This window comes from Anolis carolinensis, chromosome 1, assembly GCF_035594765.1.
Source record: "Anolis carolinensis isolate JA03-04 chromosome 1, rAnoCar3.1.pri, whole genome shotgun sequence".
In the NCBI taxonomy this organism is placed as follows: Eukaryota; Metazoa; Chordata; class Lepidosauria; order Squamata; family Dactyloidae; genus Anolis; species Anolis carolinensis.
Genome location: NC_085841.1, coordinates 34,543,796 through 34,565,089, shown reverse-complemented (window position 1 = coordinate 34,565,089; position 21,294 = coordinate 34,543,796). Strand labels below are relative to the sequence as shown.

Here is a 21,294-nt window from a genome sequence, read left to right as displayed (position 1 = left end):
ATTTTGTTAGCTGCCCTAAGATCCCATATTGGAAAAAAGAATATTAAATAAAGGAAAACAGAAACAATATAATTTGGCATGCATAATGAAATGTCATACTTGCTTAAGATCAGAGGCGGTTCTACCACCAGGCAAACTAGGCATTTGCCTGTGGCGCCATGTTGTTGGGGGCGCCATCAAGGAAACTCTTGTCTCCTGCGGCAGAAAGGAGCCTAGGAAGACAATATGGTTTTTGGGAAGCCTGTGAAGTAAGTATTTCTTATCTTACCTAACTTGGGTGAATTAATTTAATGCATACACACTTATTTAATCGAATGTTCATTTTCTACTGTTACTTTTTAATTTATGGAGCTTGTTTTAATTCATAGGTGAGCCACTTTTGGCCCCATTTATGAGAAAGGAGGGAAATTGTTAAATAAGTCCTAGTACCTTCATTTATAAGTAGATTTTCCTGAGGATTAAAGTTTTAACACCTGTATGCAACTATTTAGTTTAGCAGAGATATAGAATCTACACTTTCTAATGGATGTGCAAGGCAGAGATGGCAGTAATGAATGTCCAGTACTTCTGGAAAATGTCAGTTTGAGAAAATCTGACATACATTGTCAGAAATAGTTGTACTGATTCAGACTACTGGGTCATCCAACTCAGCCTGCTCCTCTGTAGGAAGTCTAGGAAGCAAGGCAAGTGGGGCTTCCTCCCTGGGGGCATCCTTGGTTGGGGGGTGTTAGTTGGCCCTGATTGCTTCCTGTCTGGATTTCCCATTTTCAGTGTGTTGTTTATTTAGGCTTTTCCTTAATCCCTCCTTATTATCAAACATTTTTGCTTATCCAACACTTTTATTTTTCAGTGATTGGTTTTTTTTGGGGGGGGGCAAAATTTCTGTTCGCCTACACTTGAAAATTACCTTGGACTGGCTCTGCTTAAGATACTGCTGTAATAAGGCATAAACAGAGTTACATTGCTTTGCACTTTTAAATTATGATGCTGAACTATCAGTAAAGTCAGTATAGGCTAGGGTTCCATTAAGTAGGAGGTTTACTGAAACCAATAGTGACTTTAATTTGGAGTATGATTTTATTAGTGATGATGAGATCACACAGTTTGCCAAACTAGTAGAACAGTCCCTCTTCCAGCAAGTCTAGTATTTCTGCCAACAGCAAATAAGAGTTGAGGACAGACTTAAATGTGGATATCATCCTGTTAACAGCATAATGTTGCCAAACATAAACTGGATTTAAAGTGGGCTTAGTGTCCAAAATGTAACCAATCAGATTGATAAGCCAGGGTTTTTTTTAAAAAAAATTCACTTTTCATCTCAAACTCATTTGAGGGAGGGGAATGACAATTCAGTTTAACTGTCACTCAACTAAAGACATTTAATTTACTAATCAGATGAGTTGAGGGTCCCCACTGGAAGATTAGATTTCAGTAATTCCCCCTTTCCTGCTGGTGTCTGCCTGTGTGCCCCCAAAACCAGCATAGGAGGACTGTGAAACTTTCTGAGGTCATTTTTGGAACGCATGGAGAGTGTTGTGGAAGAAGGGGAAAAGTTCCATCATACTGGTGTTGAAATGCCAGAGTCACATTAGGTTTCTGGCCTTAACTGATAATTGGTATTTTTTATTCTGTTTACACAAAGCTTCATTGGGGCAAAACTGAATATAGCATAGGTTTTCCCCCATAAGATAAATGTGAGTATTGGAGCAGGCACAGTCTTAGAAGAGGTTATGCTGTCCTGTGTGATAATGAAAATCTCCTTCCAAGATGGCATATTTCATTTCCTTTAAAAATAATTAGCTTTTTCTTTTAAAAAATCCTAAATTCAGGAGTCCTTTTGAAGTGATTGAAATGTTTTTAGATGACTAATTTAACAGACTAATCTTTAAAAGGAAACATGCTATGGGGAAAACTGCCTATGAACACTTTGCAAAGTAATAGTCCCATTCTATGCTGCAGTGAATGGTACTATTACTTTTATTTTTGCAATGAGAAATAATTCTACTTAGGCAAGAAGTGTACCTATGTATACAAAGTAAAAAAAAAACAACATGCTGACTCTTGGTGGCAAATCCAACAAGACACGGGTAATCTGGATCCTGTTGAACTTAGATGACCCATGGAAAACTGAGTCCATTCCTGGCCAGGTCAGGTCAATAAGGATACTAATTAGATGGGATGTGTTTGGGGGTGAGGTGTGGGGGGTCCAGATGACAAAGAGCATGGAACTCATACTCTATGAGAAATGACTTAAGGAGTTGAGTATGTTTAGTTTGTAGGAGATAAAAATGGAGAGGTGTTATGACAGCCCTTTTTAAATTCCTAAATGGGTTTGATATAGCATGTGAAGCAATCTTGTTTTCTGCTGTTCAGGAGACTGGAACAAAAAGCAATGGATTTAAATTGCAAAAAACTAGACTTAAAATCCACCTGCAAGAATATTGCTGTTGTTAATCCCCTTTAAGACAGCTTTAATTTTTGATATTACTCTGAAAGGCAGATATCCAAGACAATTTTCCATCAAGAGCTCTGTTCAGGTCTTACAAGCAAAGAGATATAGATTCCTTTGCATCTATCCACCCGTAATACCGTTTTCCTCCTCTCCTACTCCCTCTGACTTTACCAAACATTGTTGACATTTCTAATTAATCATGTTGCTTGCCCAAAGTACAATAGCCTCAGTCTAAGCCACTGTAACTTCTAAGGCAAGTTCAGGTATTATTTGCTCTTGTTCTCATTTGTTGGTCATTTTAGCAGTCCAACACATCTGTAGAACTCTTCTCCAGAACCACATCTAAAATGAGTTGAACGTCTTCCTGTCACCTTTACTGCCTAGCTTTCACAATGATACATAGAAATTGGAAATACTATGACAGCTAGCTCCTATCATGTATTTTCCAACCATAAGATAAATTCCACCAGTTTTCCTGATTGTAAGTTAATGAGAAGTGTGTTCAAAAAAGATACAGGTTAGCTGATAACTAGTAAATACCTCCAATACCTCAGACTGAAGAGACACAGGTGGGCAAACATGCCTGCTTTAGCAGACCATGATCCAAGAAACCAAATATTTTTGATGGGATCATAGGAGAAGCCAGTTGTTTCCTTCTAGGCTTTATCTCTCTATCCCTGCCCTATGTTCTTCAACAGGAAGAAGCAAGTAAAGATAGTACTGAATTTTTCATGAAAATATTGAAAAGAGTCCATGGACTAGAAAAATTTGGTATGCATAAGCTTTCTCAGTAGCCCACTTCATCAATGTAATCTATGAAAGCTGCAATCAGATAAAATGAGTTGATCTTTTAAGGTGATACAAGATTCTTTGTTGGTGTTGCTGCAACAGACTGATACATCAAATGTGCTGGAAGTTGTTCATGGAACTACATAGGGAATTAGCTATGTGCATCACTGAATGAAAATGTACCCCAAAAGACAAAGAAACATAAAGAAGAAAATTAATAAGGCTATGGCAAAGTTAGTGAAATAGGCATTAATATTTATAAATGGTAAAATGCCACAATAATTTGAAAAATCTTCTCATATGTTAAATGCATTAATGCTTTAGAAATAATGTGGTTGTTGTGTGTTTTTCAGGCCATATGGCCATGTTCCAGAAGTATTCTCTCCTAACATTTCGCCCACATCTATGGCAGGCATCCTCAGAGGTTGTGAGGTACCTTCTGGAACATGGCCATATGGCCCGAAAAACACACAACAACCCTGTGATTCCAGCCATGAAAGCCTTTGACAACACATTTAGAAATAATGTATTTAGGGATACTCGTCATCATGATTCAGATAAGGATATATTCAACAAATGTATAAAGCAATGAAGTTTTCCATGTTTAGATGTTGAAAACAAAACTTATTCAAGTGTCAATGTAATTTATTGTTATTCTGAGGTTTCATTTTTGTATTGTGCAGTGGCATTGGTTTTATCTTTGAGATGCAAATTTGGTTGACAATGTTCCTTCTGTTTCTATAAGTGTTAAAATACATATTTCTTCTTCTAACACTGTGCTATATGCCTTTAAATTGCTGTATGTGGTTATGAGATCAACTGAATCAGTGTACTCCTGTTGATACAACAAAGTATAAAATTTGAATCTCTCTATCATTTGTCTATTTGGTTTTACCAAATCGTCATTGAATATTTGGGGTAATTGTAATTTAATTAACATTTATTTACTATTATTTTGGGACTAGAAATAGATAATCTTCAATTTAATATTCCTCATTTTGCTACAGTAGTGGATCAAGCCAAAAAGCAGTTGCAAAAGTTTCCAACATAGTCCTGCATTAATTTCTAGGGATCACAGCCTGTCTTGCACTAGTAGCATTCTCTTGAAATAATGTCCAACAGAATAATGAACAACTCTTTGGGAAATACACACTCACACACACACACACGGATGTGGCAGCCAGAGGGCACATCAACTGCTAACATAAGTAACTCAGGACATTTATCTTTCTAGAGATCATAAGAATGGTTTTAATAGGGGGAATTAGGAAGAAAAATAAGGAAATAAATATAATTTTAACAATCAAAATTCAAACAGTGCTTCTGAAAGCACAAACATTACAGAACTATTTATACACAAAGTATATTCCTCTGTCCCAAGGCTTATCTTCCAAAGAGTTTTATTTCCATATCTATAGCTGGAGTTTTTGACACTAGACTCTAGATGACCTGCCTATCAGATAGTCACAATTAGATTAGAATTATAACTTAAGAATTGTGTTTTGAAAATATATTTCATAAATTAATATATATTTATTTAATCATATATATTATCCTACGTTAAACAATATTTATGATGCTATATGTGTCCTTGAAATAGGAACATCATGCTATGAAAAAGTGGCCTAACGGCTGGAGTTCATAAATTTTGTTCAGCTTTGGATGAGTTCAAAGAATTGCCATGTAAGAAAAGCCTTACAGAGGGAATTTATCTGATTATGGCAGTAATAATTACCCAGCTGTTTATTCCAGATAGAGAAATAATTCATGTAGGCAATAGGCCGTGGTGGCAATGACACTCCACATTTAGTAAATATGCAAACTGTTCACTTCTAATTAACCAAGCTAGAGGATGCCCTTATTAAATGTATAAACTAAAAGTGCCTTCCTGACAAGTGATGAATTGTTACATTGCACAAACTCTTGCCACAGAATTATTGGAGTGAACTTGGGGCTTAACTTCATTAAGAGATCTTGTGGGATAGTTAAATGAGGATGGACAGCATAACAAGGCCAGCCTGACAGCCAATGATATGTTAGGGCTTAATGAAATTGCACCTTTTCCTTCTTTTTCACTCACTTTGCAGTTGAGATCCCACAACAGATAAAGGGTATGACTGTGAAATCTGTTCCAGCTGAGACTAGATAAAAGTGTGATACACACCAAAATTCAGATTTTAACAGAAGGATCAATTGGGGTGAGGAATCTGTGGTACTTCAGACATTGTGGGATGATGCAGCTACATTGTTCCTCACCACTTGTTAGATGGTCTCATGGGAAATGCAATGCACATTCCCCATTCCTGCTAGAGAGGTTAATAAGTAATCTTAACTCTTATGCACCAATATGGGGCCTTCTAGTTCTGCCAGAGTAATATTTTGTTGCAGAACCTGCAAAAAATGATGTCAATGCTAAATTGTCACTTGCATATCAATTCAATACAAAATTGTCACCTCTGCATCAAAGAATACTCCTATTTGTGGTCACTTATTACATATAATTTTGCTTCCATACACAACAAAAATAATATCACAGGGAAAACCCTATCGCACTGTGGCTTTTTCCGTAACCACTGTAACAAAAAAACCAAAAACCTCCAAAAAAATCCTGTGGAGATCAGTAGATTGGCCTCATTTCCAGGAAACTAAAATTTCTTCTATTTCAGGGCATATTGCAATCCTCACTGGAGAGGCTAAACCCTCATGCTAACCTCAACCCTAATCACAATTATAAATCTCAGTCCTTCATAGCTTTAGAATTCACATGGAGATAAAATACCAACAACTCAAATAAACATAATTTTAAAAAATCTTGCTGCATGGGGCTTAATGAAAATACTATAATATCTAAAACCTCCCATAAAACATATCGGCATCATGTCTCAGAAGAGGGAAACAGAAGCTGACATAGTTTTTGCCTGCATTTTCTTGTGAATTAATTTATCACTGACAAAAGTGGGATACAAAGTAAGAAAACAAATTAGAATAAAATACAGTGGGCCTTTGGTATCTGCTGCCTGGTTTCAGTACCCCTCCCCATGGATATCAAAATCTGGGGCAACTCAAGTCCCATGATATACATGGCATAATAACACACACACACAATATAAAACGGAAGAACCAAGGTTTGTTTTTGAATTCATTTTAAATATTATATTTGAATATTTTCAAGCTGTGGATGATGGGATCCATGGAAACACAATGTATGGATATGGCGGGGCTGACTGTGGATAGATTTTCAAAGTTATTTTGTGTTATTTGAAGAAAAGGTTCAGACAGTCAGAGCCATCTAAGTATGGGAGCTTGTCCCTAGATTTCACAAGCTGTTTTATCAGATAGGAGGCTTTATTAAAGATTTGGCAGAATAGTTAATTTAATTTGGGATTTAACTTACAGTTAAACCCAGTCCCTATTAAAATGTGGAACAAATTATTCACAAGGATTACAGTTTCAGAATGTATCCTAGATTTTGGAATGAACAGGGATTTGTATAAATTCTGACTGCTTTCTTTGGATCAAAAACAGGGATAGAATTGCATATTATGTTGCTAAGTGTGGGCTCCCAAATATGTTTTCCAAGTAATTTTGAATACAGGAACCAGAGCTGGTTTTTAGTGCAGAATAAGTTGGGGAGAAGAAAATATGTGGCTCTTACTTCATCTTTAAATGCCCTCACAGCTCTTTATCCCCAACTATGTTTATTCCAGCTTCGAGAGGGGGAGGGGGAAGGGAGAAAACTAAAACTAAAAAATGTCTGATCAGGATTTGCCCAAGACAAATGTCAACTAAAGGAATAGATAGGTACCTTCTACCTCCCAGGTCTCCCATGCAAACATTCTGATTCGTGCACCAGTGTTATAAAGAAAACAGTTGGGAATCCCATGTTAGTTTCATAATTTAGAATTTTAACCAAGGGGTCTCCTATGAAACCAATTTCAAATGAAGTTTAAAGCCATGAGCCATAGCAGAGAGGTTTTGGATAACACATTCTAATGAACTCAATCTATTCCTGGAATTAGCTCATTTTCTGAATTGATTGCATAATACCTTTAATGCTGCAAAACATTAAGTAACAGTTAAAGTCAATGTATATCTGAAACATTAAAAGTAGAAGCGGAATGGACGGTGTTGTAAGTTTTCCTATTATAAGCTTTATAATGTTTTATTAATACTGCCAATCTGTATCACTGAACCAGTTTTTAATTTCATGAAATCATTTTCTTGTTCATAACCCGAGGCAATTTTTGTATATAGAGCTATAGGTTACAAATGTACACATTCAGAAAATGCATTGTCAGCTTTTAAATTAATTAGTCCAATTTATCTTTGTAAGAAAGATACAATCTCACTATGAAAACAAATTCTTACGTATGTGTTGACATACATATGATGACACAGAGGACCATCTAAACACTACTAAATCTGACTGGCATGTAGAAAACATGGGATTTCTTTTAGATTGTATTAATAATTAAAACCATCTTACTTATAATATGGAGTGAATCAACACAAAGCATAGCTTTTCTACATTCAACCATGCATCCTACCGATATTATGTAATACATCAGTACAAAACATACTGTTTCTACACAGGCTTTATTTCCACTAAGCTAAAACAATTGCCAGCATTGCTTGAAAGAAAAAAGTTGGGATCATCTAAGGACTATAATAGGAACAATCATACATAGTCAAATTTAATTTTCAGGGGTCCTCTCAGGCAAAAAAGCCAACATGTTAAAAAGGATGGATTTCACAAATTGATTTGAATTCTCTGGTTAAATAGAACAAGATGGGGTCAACTGGGACCACCTGTACTGGTTTCTGCCAGAGTCTTTGAAGTTCAATCTTGAGGTCCTGATAGCGGCTGAGTTTTTCCTGTTGTTTTTCGTCAATGCGACTATCACCTGGGATGGCAACATCAATGATCCAAACCTTTTTCCTTTCCACAACTGTGATGTCTGGTGTGTTGTGTTCCAGAACTTTGTCAGTCTGGATTCGGAAGTCCCACAGTATCTTTGCGTGCTCATTTTCCAATACTTTTGCAGGTTTGTGATCCCACCAGTTCTTTACTGCTGGGAGGTGGCACTTGAGGCATAAGTTCCAATGAATCATTTAGGCCACATAGTTGTGTCTCTGTTTGTAGTCTGTCCGTGTGATTTTCTTACAGCAACTGAGGATATGATCAATGGTTTCGTCAGCTTCCTTGCACAGTCTGCATTTTGGGTCATCAGCTGATTTTTCAATCTTGGCCTTAATTGCATTTGTTCTGATGGCTTGCTCCTGGGCTGCAAGGATCAGGCCTTCTGTCTCCTTCTTCAGGGTCCCATTTGTGAGCCATAGCCAGGTCTTCTCCTTATCAGCTTTTCCTTCAATTTTGTCAAGGAACTTTCCATGCAATGTTTTGTTGTGCCAGTTGTCAGCAATAGTTTGTAGTGCGGTGTTGTTGTTGTTGTTGTTGTTGTTGTTGTTGTTGTTGTTGTTCACAAACATACTACAATGTGTGTAAAATAGTAAAATATATTTTCATGAAGGAGTAGTATTAAAGGATATTTTTCTATTTAACACAACAAAAAATCCCAAGTTTTTCCTTCTGTGAAAATGCAAGAAGATAAATTCAGTGTTGCTCTGAGTCTTGTGTATTTCAGTTTTGCATTTTGTCCAGCAGATTCTGTGGACTCAAACCTGCACCATGCACACTGGTAGAAATGAGATCATAACTTGGCGCCATGAGCTTAGGTAGAAGCAAAAAGGAATATATTATATATTGGATAATGGAGGCATTTCTTTCCATGAAGAAATAATTTAATTAGCTCCATAAACTATTTAGAAATAAAAAAAGACTTTTAAAGTTCTACCACTCAGTACTTTTATCTTTACCTGATCATCTCATTATTCAAAGCAATAGCTTCCAGGTATCTCTTCAGTGCATAATAATTATGGATATATTTTCGGACGTAATAGCCTCGCCATCTTTTTTGAATCTGGGAGAGAAAAAGCATATATATTTGCTTCAATATCTTTTCTGCAATAGAAAAAAAGTCTTAAACATTTATATAAAATATGTGGTCTTCTTTGTGAAAGGCGATAATGCTTTGTTATTTGGAACATTGCTTGTTCAATAACACAGAAACAAGATAAATAATACCTTTGAAATGGCTTCATCAATCAAGAAATTAAAGAGGATATTTCTAGTACATATAAACTGACAATGATTTTCTAAGGTAATTCAAAAGAAGCGTTGCTCTGAAGTTCTTTAAAATGATATCCATTCATCTAATCAAGACAGGCTATCTGCTATTTATGGTAGCATTGAAACAAATCCTGTATTATAATTAAGTCAAAGCACAATTAATAAAATTAGTCACACATACCAGCGTTTTTGAAATTGATATACTTTAAATGTTTTAAATTGTAACTCCCATCAGCCCCACCCAGAAAGGATGTTGTTTAGGAATTATGATATCTGTAGTCGAAACCATCTGAAGGTCACCAGATAAAGGCAGCATTGAATAAAAAAAATAAGATCGAATTTCTTTACATTTCTCTACAATTCTTATTTTAAAAGTTCTGCTCACCATGATGAAATCAAAAGATTTCAAGAGATCAAAAACAAAAGGAAAATGTAAAAAATGTAAGAATTTTTTTGGGGGGGAGGGGAATAAAAGAAAGCAAAAGAAATAAATAAGTGAAAAGATTAAGGATATTGCTATGATGTCATGGGTTTATCTATAAAGTGTTGTTTATTTTTATTTATTTTTAGACTATGAAGATAATAATAATAATAATAATAATAATAATAATAATAATAATAATAATAATATTTTTGTACCACACTTCCATCTCCCTGAAGGGACTCAGGGTGGCTTACATATGAGACATGGTGCCTAAAACAATGCATAAAATAAACACACGGTACAATACAGAAAGCAAAACCAGTAGCTTCTGGGAGCTGAGAAAATGGGCCATGACTGTTAATTGGTAGAATGATTGAAAAGATTTGCCTGGGATTGAGAAGTGTGCAGCTAGAGGTGGGGATAAGGAAACCTCTCACACTGAATATTTGCTGTGAACACCATGGACGTTTTCATGTTGGGTGAGTTAAGAATAAAGACTCCCACATTTGCCAGTAACATAGTATTGGAATTGCCTAAGAAGTATTGAAATTGTATTGGAATTGCCTGAGAAAAATCCTCACAAGTAGTAGTACTGATGTGGAAAACACTACATAATATGGTGTATATAGTGGTGGGACAAAAGGTGGACTGCCCTGAGTCCCTTGTTGGGTGAGAAGGGCGGGATACAAATGTTGTAATAAATAAAATAAATATGTGAAAGGTGGAAATCCCACAAATAAGATCATTTCACTTTATATGGATTTGCAAGAGATTAGTTGCAAGTTGCTTTCAACAATTCAGGGAACAAGTATTCTCAGCCTTTTGGCTAACAGTAAGTGCAGGACTTTAAACTTCTTGAAGTGACATTATTTCTACATCTGTTTTGTTTATGTACAAAAAGCAACCAACAATTTTACTTGTTTAATTCTTCTGTTCTTCTACACAGAATAGGTTTTCTGTGTTTTTTTCTGAAAAAGGATGTGGCCAGAAAAAAATGTAATGGCAGTAGAGCAGAACAACACATTGAACAACTCTACAAGAAAAATCAAAATAGTAAAAAGAATGAAACTATATGCAGAAAGAGTCTTCTAAATGATACGGTCTACAGTACACTATATCGTAGGATCTCTATGTTTTTGCATCATAAGAATTCAGGCCACATGACGTGCTTGACAGTTCTTTTGTATTTTTGTGCCAGGTGCACAATAAATTGAGGGGGTTTACTGAATCTCTAGTGAATTGCAACTTGTGAGCAACATTCAGCTTAGCAAATCAAATTGCACATGCTAAGAATGGAGTTAGGGAGCATATACAGTATACTTTGGGAGATTTGTTTATAACCCACTTTTCATTAGCAATCCTTACATGCTAATTTCAGCAAATGTTTTCCAGCACAAGTATTGTCTTATCTCAAGCTTCACTACACTGGTACCTTTCTGACATATCAGAGCACAGCCAACATCCTGAGTAAGATTATAAAAGTCACAGATTAGCATGTGTGTAGAGCAAGAGCATGGGAAAGGATGTCCCCAGTGGTCCACATATTTTCACTAATATTTTTTCCAGTATACTTAAAATTTTATAAACCCCAATATCAAGTCTCTATAGTCTGAGCTGAAGACAATTTGTTCAGTCTCTTTCAACATCTAATTTTTTAATGTTTCTTGATACGAGTGGTTTTTCTAAATTTGTTAGCAAAACTAATACTTGTGTACCTAAATGTTTTAACTCCAAGGTGAATATTTAAACATTCCCAGAAAACGCAAGTGTATATGACCTTCAAAGTAATTAGCAGGTTTCAATGGTGATTGGTACCAAACAATTATTGTCATTGATCAGTACCAAACAGATAATTTTAAACAAAGTCATTGTGTGCTCAGCAGATTACAGCTTGTTAACGGGCAAGTTCTAAATGACCTCTTAAGCTAGTCAAATCAATGATGCATATTCCTCATTAAGTAACATCAAAATGTAAGTGGTCTTATAAATAATGTTTATTTTAAGCACTAAACAAATGGCAAAACCTTGATATATCAAAAGCCATCTGCTCATAGAAAGGTTTTTTTAAAAAAATGAATGGGGATTACTTTCATTGTTGACAATTCATAGAAGCCCTTAAATCTTATGAGTGAAAAAGACTACTGTATTACAATTTACAGTTCTAACAGTAAAACAGATTTCTGAAAATTATACAATATAATAATTGCTCTCTTGTTCATGTTCCAGAGATGAGAGTTTGACAGTAACCGGTCAGATATAATTAAGGAACAACATTGAAGAATAGATGATAATACAGAATCCATTAGCCTTACCAGATACTTTTCCTTTATGCCTGAACCTAATTTGAAACCTGCTTTTCAAAGCTGAAATAATGCTGCATTTTTACACAGCACCAGGGTAGACAGCTACAGTTTGTGAACCATAGCAGTCCTGCCAAAATATACATCTCCCTTACACTTATTCATCCCTAGAAACCAACCTACAGGTAAGATTCAGCAAGGTGGCAGCATGGGTCTGCACAGACTAAACAAAAACTCTAATAAGCCCAATTTATTTCCTACTTCTACACAGTAGTGTGCATTAATGCTGGTGTGATCTACTTTTCTGCTACTATTGATTTTACTGGGTTTATATTAAAAGCTTTAAAGGCAAAACATCCTGTCTGATCTTGGAAGCCAGGCAGGGTCAGCCCTGGTCAGTATTTCGGTGGGAGACAGTTAAACAATATCAGGTGCTCTAGGCTATATTTCAGAAGAACGAACGAGCAAAACACCTCAGAGTATTCCTTGTTTTTAAAAACCCAATGAAAATCATGGGGTCACCATAAGTCTACAGATGACTTGAAGCCACATAATGATGTAAAAATTCGGGAATTGCAATTATGGCAGTCCCCTTTATTTTCAAGGCGGGCAAAGAGATGTGCTTGGGGTATCAGTGTCGCAATACAGACTCCTCTTAAAGAGCCCTTTTCCTCCTATTAGCAATTTTACCAGTAGTACCAGAACTGCTCCTTGGCGCAACTACAACAATCAGGCTAGGATTTGGGAGACATAAAAGCAAAACTAGTCATGAAATTAACTGGTTAAGTTTGGACCAGACATTATAACTTATACATTCCATTTAGCAGTACATATAGAGCCATTGTCAGATAACCAAGTATGTGCCTTCAACCTGGCTCTGACTTTTTGCAACCCCATGACAGGGCTTTCTAGGCAAGATTTATATAGAGGTGGTTTGCCCTTGCCTTTCCCCATAGCTGAAAGGGTGTAACTTGCCCAATGGATTTCCATGACTAAATGTTGATTTGAATACTTGGTTTCTCAGAGTATTAATCCGGCACTGAAATCACTAGGCCATACTGACTCTCTTTAACCCGTATTAGACCCAATCATTCTGGGTGGGATGTCTCTAGCTGCCTATTCTTTATTCCCACAATTTGAATATTTATTTATATTCATTTAATTTATATATTCCCTGACACCCAATATGGATGCGAAGGGGTCCCATAATGATCAGCATCTTAATGATCCACAAGACTAAACTTAGGCTGCTGGAAGGGACTTTAAAGCCATGGGAATTATATGTATATCACTATTTTCATGGACAGTTTCCTCTATAACAAATGACATATCTGGATACTTGTTTTCTACATGTATCATTCAAGGAGGACAAAAGTTAAATCTAAATTTAAAATCTTAAAATAGGAGGTTTACTGAAGCTAAACAAGAATGAGTTTTGATCACCATCTGGACAGAAGACTAGTAGCAAGCTGTATCTATTCCACCTTGTGTTTCCTCATAGAAGAAAAGCTGGATATAATGAAATAAAGTGAACTTTCAGTATCCACTGGGATTTGGTTCCAGGACCCCTCTCCCCACTGTAGATAACAAAATCTATGGATGCTCAAGTCCCACTATATAAAATGGTATAGTAAAAACATATTTCCCTTATATAAAATGGCAAACTCAAAGTTTGCTTTTAGAAATGTTTTGGCTGGAAATAAATTCAAGCTGTGGATGAGAATCCATGGATATGGAGGGTCAGCTCTATGCATATTTCAATACGTAATATTTTCAATAGCTATAATGATATGACTCAACATGTACATAAGAATGTACATAGTGGTACCTTAAATCAAACTGCAATGTTCAAAAATACAACTAGGATTACTCAGTGTAACTTTTAAATTTGTAACTATGTACCATTTCCTCACTTCGCCATCAGCATATCAATCAAGTTTATATTATTCTCGGTCGCTCATTTTATTAAAAGCAAATTCAGAGCACAATTGACTTTTCATTTGTTTAACAAGTGAAGAAATATTTACCCTGACAGCCATTTCATTGTAGAAATTCATCTTCATAATAAAATATGCTGTCTGTGAATCAAGAGGGAGGGGGAAGAGATAGCATACATTTCAGTTACACAAAGAGAATACTCCTATTTTTACATATAAAAGATAAGAATCTTTATACATAATACATAATAAGAGTTCTAGGCTTAGAAGGAATAAAATCAAACTTTGTATTGAAGAGATAGGCTTCTTAATACATAATGCAGGCTTAACCAGAAAAATCTATGGTAGTCAAACTAGCAGCTAATGGAGATATATGATCATAAAATGCTCTCCGCTGAGTTTGATAATCAATGGTGCTCTACTGAGAGTAGAATAACAAAGCAGAAATATTCACAAGTGCTGGTGACACGTAGTATTGTATGATTTATTCACTGGGGTTCTTTTAACCAAAACTCACAGAAACATAAAAGGGATTCATATTTCAAGACGTCTGGTTTAATGAAAAATTCAAAGAAATGCTGTCTTCAGTCGAAATCGTTCAAGGATATGGATGCGGTGATGGAGCAAAATTGTGCCTTCCAACCATCTGTACTAAATGTTATGTACTTAGTTGCCTCCCGAGTAATCCTCGGGAATTTTGTTTCATTTAATATTCATTCTAACATCATAAAATCATAAATACAATGATAACATGTTACAGTGAATCCCCTGATATAGAAAACATTTCCTGGTTCCCTTCCAATAACGACGAATCCTGCTCTTAGTGCTGAAATATCCTCTTACAGCAAATACTCACTTGGCAGGATAGGTTATTTTAATGGATACATCACTTTACACTAAGCTTTCACATCTGTTCCGCCCTCTAATTACAAATGCAAAATGAACATAATTCACAACCGTATCATAAAAAAGTTAAGTAAGTTCTTTCAAGGCAGATTTTTTTTTATTTAGCATAGCATGCAGGCTCTTATGGGGAGTGGGGGCAGCATCTAAGCTACAAATCTGAGGGGAGAATACTTTTCCCTGATATGTAGTCCCCTGTTCTCTCACTCCTCTCCTTGGCAAATAAGAATTCACTGTAAAAGAGTTTTGCTGTAATTAGTGTTATTTGAATTGCTTAGTCTGATCCAAAGGAAATTGTCTGTGGAGAGCAGCAGGACTGGATTATTTATCAACAGTCTGGGCAATTAAGAAACAGTTGGCTGCAATATGTTATTTACAAACGAACACAATAATGCTACTTCATTTGAAATTCATTTTCTTCTTTATACTCAGTGAGGCATAGTTCCTTTTATTTAATTAAAGATGGCTTGTAAATGCTCAATTTAATATTATATTGTTTCCCTAATAATGTAACCTTTCTCCAAAAAAGAGTGATCAGAGGAAAGGGCATTTTTTTGAGAAAATGGTAAAACGTTGATGTTCTCAAGCTAGAAAGAATACCACCTTGGTGAGATGGTTTGCCATGCCTTCTTTCCAACTCCATGCATCAAGTGATAGGACATTAACATAGGAAAGCTACTCGACCTCTTCTCATGACATAGCCCATCTTCACCCTGCTTCTGCTTTTGAACACATTTTAAATTGTCTGTGCATTGAGTTAAATATTGTGGACCAGAGGTTTATGTTTGTTATCTGATTAACCCAGAATGTCTGTGCAAAAGCATTAGGGCAAGATATATGTAACGTTGATGAAATCCAACGAGCTTCAACAACACCAAGGATCCTTCTACACAGCCATATAACCCAGATTATCAAAGGAGATAATCCACATTATCTGTTCTGAACTGGATTATATGAGTTTACATATAATCCGATTCAAAGCGGATAATCTGGATTTTATGTGGTAGTGTAGAAGGGGCCTCAGAACAATCTCCTTTGCAGCTACATGCTTCTGTTCTGTGTTTCATGAAACACAACAAGCTTCAATGACATTAAGAACAGTCACTTCAGCAGCTGCACGCTTTTGTCCTGTTTGAATTAGACCTATAATTCTTACATGTACTGTTCCGTCCCCCAGGACGATGGTTTGCCTTACCTATTGGTCGTTTGTTTGTTTTCCCTCCTTTGCATTTTGTTTGAGCCTCTGGCTGCAAAAGCCTAGGAAAAGTGGCTTGGAATCTGCAATAGCTGGCTGCAGTTTTCTTTGCAGTGATTGGTCAAAGAGTGCAACATCTTAGGACCGCCCTTTTTACCAGGGTCTAGTCTCCATTTTGGAGCTTCATTCTGGCTATTGTCTTCCAACGTGCTGGAGCTGTGCAAGGCTAACTGGGACAAATCATCCTCAAAACCAGGCCAATCTAAGCCTATCCAAATTAGATAAGTATTGAATTATATTGATCTGGAATAGGAAATCTAGTTAGAGGAGCAAAGTTATTCCATCGCTTCTAGAACTAATCTTTGCTGTAAAGATAGGGAAGGAAAGAGTTTCTCCTTCTAATATAGGCAGCGTGATTAGGGTATAGTGGTTTTATAATCACTTTTGCCTTCTGGAACCAGGGATAATTCTGTGACTAAAACCTATAGAAATTTGTTTCATTTTCTGCAACTTTAAGATCTGTGCCAGGTTTACAACCTTGTATGAATAAACATCCTTTTTTGAAGTTATCCAGACTCAGTCGTTCAATATCTATAGGACAGCTTATAGGGATTTGCAGTTCGCCCGGATAAAGGACAGCACGTTTCAGTTTTATAGCTTTTTATTGTCCGGCGGACGGCACAGTTTTGAGGTCGATCAGCGGTTTTTCCGCTTCAGCTAGCTTGCACGGCTTTATAGTTTTTTATAGTTTAGGAAGTTTTAGTATAGGCTGCGGCTTTTCCGCCTGAGCTCAGTCTGCATACCTAAAGACTCTACCAGCGTCTGAGGCAGTGGAGCCCGCTCTCAGACCTGAAGGAGTCAAATAGTGGGGCTCTATTTCCTTGCTATTTGGCTCGCGTGTGCGCACGTGGCCCAGTGGCTTTCTGGGTTTGCACAGGCTGTGCAGTTCCCAGCAACGTCCAGGGCTCCCTCGGCGGTAGACCTCGAGCCGCGGAGCACCAGCGACAGTTCTTTGGCTGGCTCTGAGGCGTGAAGCCCACCAGAACCAGGCTAGAACCTGGACAGGCCTGGCAACGCTGCTGCGAGTTCGGCCGGAGCACTCGGCCGGCTTCGACCTGCCTCATGGTCCGGCGGTGGTGACCTGCCTCATCGTCCTGCGGTGGTGACCTGCCTCATGGTCCGGCGGTGGTGACCTGCCTCATCGTCCTGCGGTGGTGACCTGCCTCATCGTCCTGCGGTGGTGACCTGCCTCATCGTCCTGCGGTGGTGACCTGCCTCATTGACCTGCGGCGGTGACCTGCCTCATCGTCCTGCGGTGGTGACCTGCCTCATTGACCTGCGGCGGTGACCTGCCTCATCGTCCTGCGGTGGTGACCTGCCTCATCGTCCTGCGGTGGTGACCTGCCTCATCGTCCTGCGGTGGTGACCTGCCTCATCGTCCTGCGGTGGTGACCTGCCTCATTGACCTGCGGCGGTGACCTGCCTCATCGTCCTGCGGTGGTGACCTGCCTCATCGTCCTGCGGTGGTGACCTGCCTCATCGTCCTGCGGTGGTGACCTGCTTCATCGACCTGCGGTGGTGACCTCCCTTCACAGCGGGGAGGAGGCGTCTCTTCTCTCCTCCTTTCCAAAGCCAGCCTCGGTGCTCCTTCGGCGGCAGGCCTCGAGCCGCAGAGCACGAGGTGCTTGAAAATTTGGCGAAGTCGCCATTTTGGCAGTTTACGTCACTCGGGCAAGGGAGGTATCAAGTGGCAAGTTGCTGTCAGTTGACATTTTGCAGCTTGCCCACCAAAGTCTGGCGCCAAAGGTCACAATCTTTGTAAAGTATAGTTACTTAGTGATATATATTGCTATGGTTAAGTGCTGTGAATTGTATTATATATTGAATTTGCTTTTATTGTAAATTTACTTGCAGGTATATTGCATTTGCCTTTGTTGTAAATTTACTTGCTATTAAGAATACATAATGTCTATGCAATTTCAAGATGATACAGATGGTATACCTCCTTCTGAGGCTGAAGGTAGGAATGAAAGGCCCCAAAGGATAAAGCACCCTTCAGCCAAAATGCTAGCCCATCTAATAGACGAAAAGGAGCTCCTCCATGTGAGGTTAGGTTCGGCATGGGAGCGCATCACAACATTAATGGACAGAATTGAGAGCTTGGGTATTACAAGGGTGCCATCCATATTACAGACAGACCTTGAAGAGACCTTCGGTATTTGGAGGGGTTTGGTGTCTAAGATAGTCCAGGTCCTCGAGCGCATTAACGCCAAGGATTCAGAGTTAGAAATAGTGAGTGTCTTAGCTGACACTAATGAGAAAGAAAATAAGGTGAGGGCAATTCTAGATGCCTTGGAATTTAGTTCTCCATCTGTTAATCTAAGGTCTGAGCCAAAAGGAAATCAGTCTTCCTTAAGCAGCCATGAGACCAATCTTTTAAAATCACCTGCTGTGGCACTTAGTCTTAAGTCCAACCGCTCTAGCCAGGTATCTAAACTAAGGGAGCGTGCATCGTCTAAACACAGCCACTCTAGCAAGTCTTCTGCTGCTGGGAGTGCCATCTCTTCCCTAGCTGCCTTGCACATTAAGGAGGCTGCACGTCTGGAGCTGCAGAGTAAAGTGGCGGGGGCGGAGGCTGATGCTAAGGCAGCTGATCTCACCCTTCCCTTTAAAGAAGAAGAGCAACGACTGCAAATAGAACAGGCCCATAGACGAAGCGAAATGCAAATAGAACAGGCCCATAGACAAAGCGAAATGCAAATAGAACAGGCTCGTATAGAGATGCTTAGAATAAAGATGGATGCCGCAGCCAAAAGGGTAAGGGCTGAGACTTTGGCCAAAGCCCTAATTGAGCCACTCACAGAAGAAAATGTAAGCCAGTTACCAATACAGGATCCTTCTGCCAAAGTGTTTGCGCACCTTGGCAGCATGAACAGCCAGTTTTCGGATGAGGAACAGGAAGACTTCTCTCCTTACCCAGAGCAGGGCCCCAAAGTCACTTTTGAGTTTCCTGCAGAGCAGAGCGTCATAGCGGGGAGCTCACCCTTGCTCGAGCTACCTGTGCCTCCTGCTAAAACCCTAGGTCAGTCAATCAGGGCCTCAAGGCCGAGCGCTAGTTGGCCCCTACAGACAGCTGCACAGGGAACCATCGATTCGTCAGTGGTCGATGTCATCCCTCCAAGAGGCCAAAGGTTGACGCAAGGTACACGGTGGGAGTCCACTCCACAACAGCAAACTCCTCAATTGTTCCCTTCGACGCCAGAGTCCCAGCTTGTCTCCATCATCAGAAGCCCCAGAAGAGATCTTAAGGACAAGGGTGTCGAAAAGTTTTCGGACAAGCCTGAGGAATTTCTTCTCTGGAAGGCCACCTTCCAGAGAGCAATCAGAGACTTAAAGTTATTGCCTGAGGAAGAACTGACTCTTCTGGCTGCATGGTTGGGCCCAGCCTCATCCTCACAAGTTAAGAAGATCTACGCAGCCCACGTAGCCGATCCCGACAAAGCCCTGGAAAAGGCCTGGGCCAGGTTGCAGCAGAGGTATGGGGCCAGCACAGAGATTGAAGCATCTCTTATGGACAAGCTCCAAAGGTTCCCAGCTTTAAAACTCAAAGACTTCAAACTCTTGTGGGACCTCAGCGATCTCCTTACGGAATTAGAGTCGGCCAAGGAGAATCCAGAACTGCCCGGTTTGAAGTGCCTCGATCAGCACCTGTCCCAGAGGCAGATCTTGACCAAGCTGCCCTTCACTTTGCAAGAACGCTGGGGACAGGAGGTCTTCAACTACAAGGAGGCCCACTCCCAGGCATACCCTCCATTTTCTCATTTGGTCCAGTTCATCACCAGGGCAGCCAGAGAAAGGAATGATCCACAGACGGGCCTCCCCACCTTATACCAAGGGACCCAGCCAGAGAAGGCACCTGAAGTGGACAAGAAACCACCTAGAGAGGCCAATAGACCTGTCAGCGTAAAGGCAGTCGAAACTCAACTCAAGACTGACGAACCCAGGTCGGAGGTAAAAGAGTTGCTTTGCCCTATTCACCAAAAGCCTCACAGCTTGGCCAACTGCAGGGAGTTTCGTAGAAAGACATACAAAGAAAGGCAACAGCTAGTTCAAAAGCAGGGAATCTGCTTTAGATGCTGTGGAGCAACTCCACACTTTGCATCCAACTGCAAAGAAAACATCAAGTGTGAGAAATGCAACAGCCTCAAGCATTGCACCGCAATGCACAACTCCAATATCATCTCCCACCCCAAAGAGAACGCTTCACCAAAAGAAAAGTCAGCAGTCGAAGACACCGACAAGCCAGTCGTACCAGAGATGCAGGTGGAGGTTTCAGCAGTCGCCTGTACAGAGCTGTGTTCTGACTCGCACCAGTACAGAGTTTGCCATCCCATCTGCCTAGCAGATGTATATCCAGCCAAGAGCCCTTGGCTTAGAAAGAGACTCTATGTGGCCCTGGATTCACAGAGCGACGCCTCCCTGGCTACTCCAGAGTTCTTCCGCATGTTTGACCTTAAAACCAAGATGGTTGACTACACTATGACTACGTGTGCAGGAAAAAAGAAGTTGCAGGGTCGCATAGCATCTGGCTTTGTTGTCTCCTCTTGCGACCAGAAGAGGCAGTTCAAGTTGCCAGACCTGATTGAGTGTTCCTCCATCCCTCGGAACAAAAAACAAATTGTAACTAGAGAAGTTGTGGAGGCTCATCCACATTTGCGACGATTAAAGAATGCCATACCTGCTTTCCGTCCAGATGTGGACATTGCCCTTCTGCTTGGTGCGGACTGTCCGAACTTGTTCTATGTGAACGACCAAGTTAAGGGACCTCCAGGGGCGCCCATTGCTCAGCTGCTACCACTAGGCTGGACAGTTACAGGCCCAGTGTGCATAAACAAGATGCACCCACCATCGTCGTTGGACTCCAATCAAGCACAGGTGCTTAAAGGTGGACGTCCTACACTTGTGCGCAGTTGCCTAAGTCACATCTCAGTCTACTGCCAAGCAATAACTCCAGAGTATTCCTCCATCTTCAAAGTCTCTGAGAGAGACGAAGCCACAGCGCTCTCGAAAGATGAGCAAAGGTTTTCGGACATTATGAATGCTC

The 21,294-nt window shown here is 39.2% G+C and overlaps 1 protein-coding gene across 1 annotated transcript in view; it reads right to left on the bottom strand.

The window, feature by feature from the left end:
* The window catches only part of spata17 (spermatogenesis associated 17), a 113,982-nt gene that overhangs the window by 83,082 nt on the left and 9,606 nt on the right, over positions 1-21,294 (bottom strand). Inside the window, exons 4-5 of the mRNA XM_003215984.4 lie at positions 14,183-14,233; positions 9,119-9,222 (exon numbers count right to left, since the gene is read on the bottom strand). Coding sequence (XP_003216032.3) covers positions 9,119-9,222; positions 14,183-14,233 — 155 coding nt within the window. The remainder of the gene's footprint in view (positions 1-9,118; positions 9,223-14,182; positions 14,234-21,294) is intronic.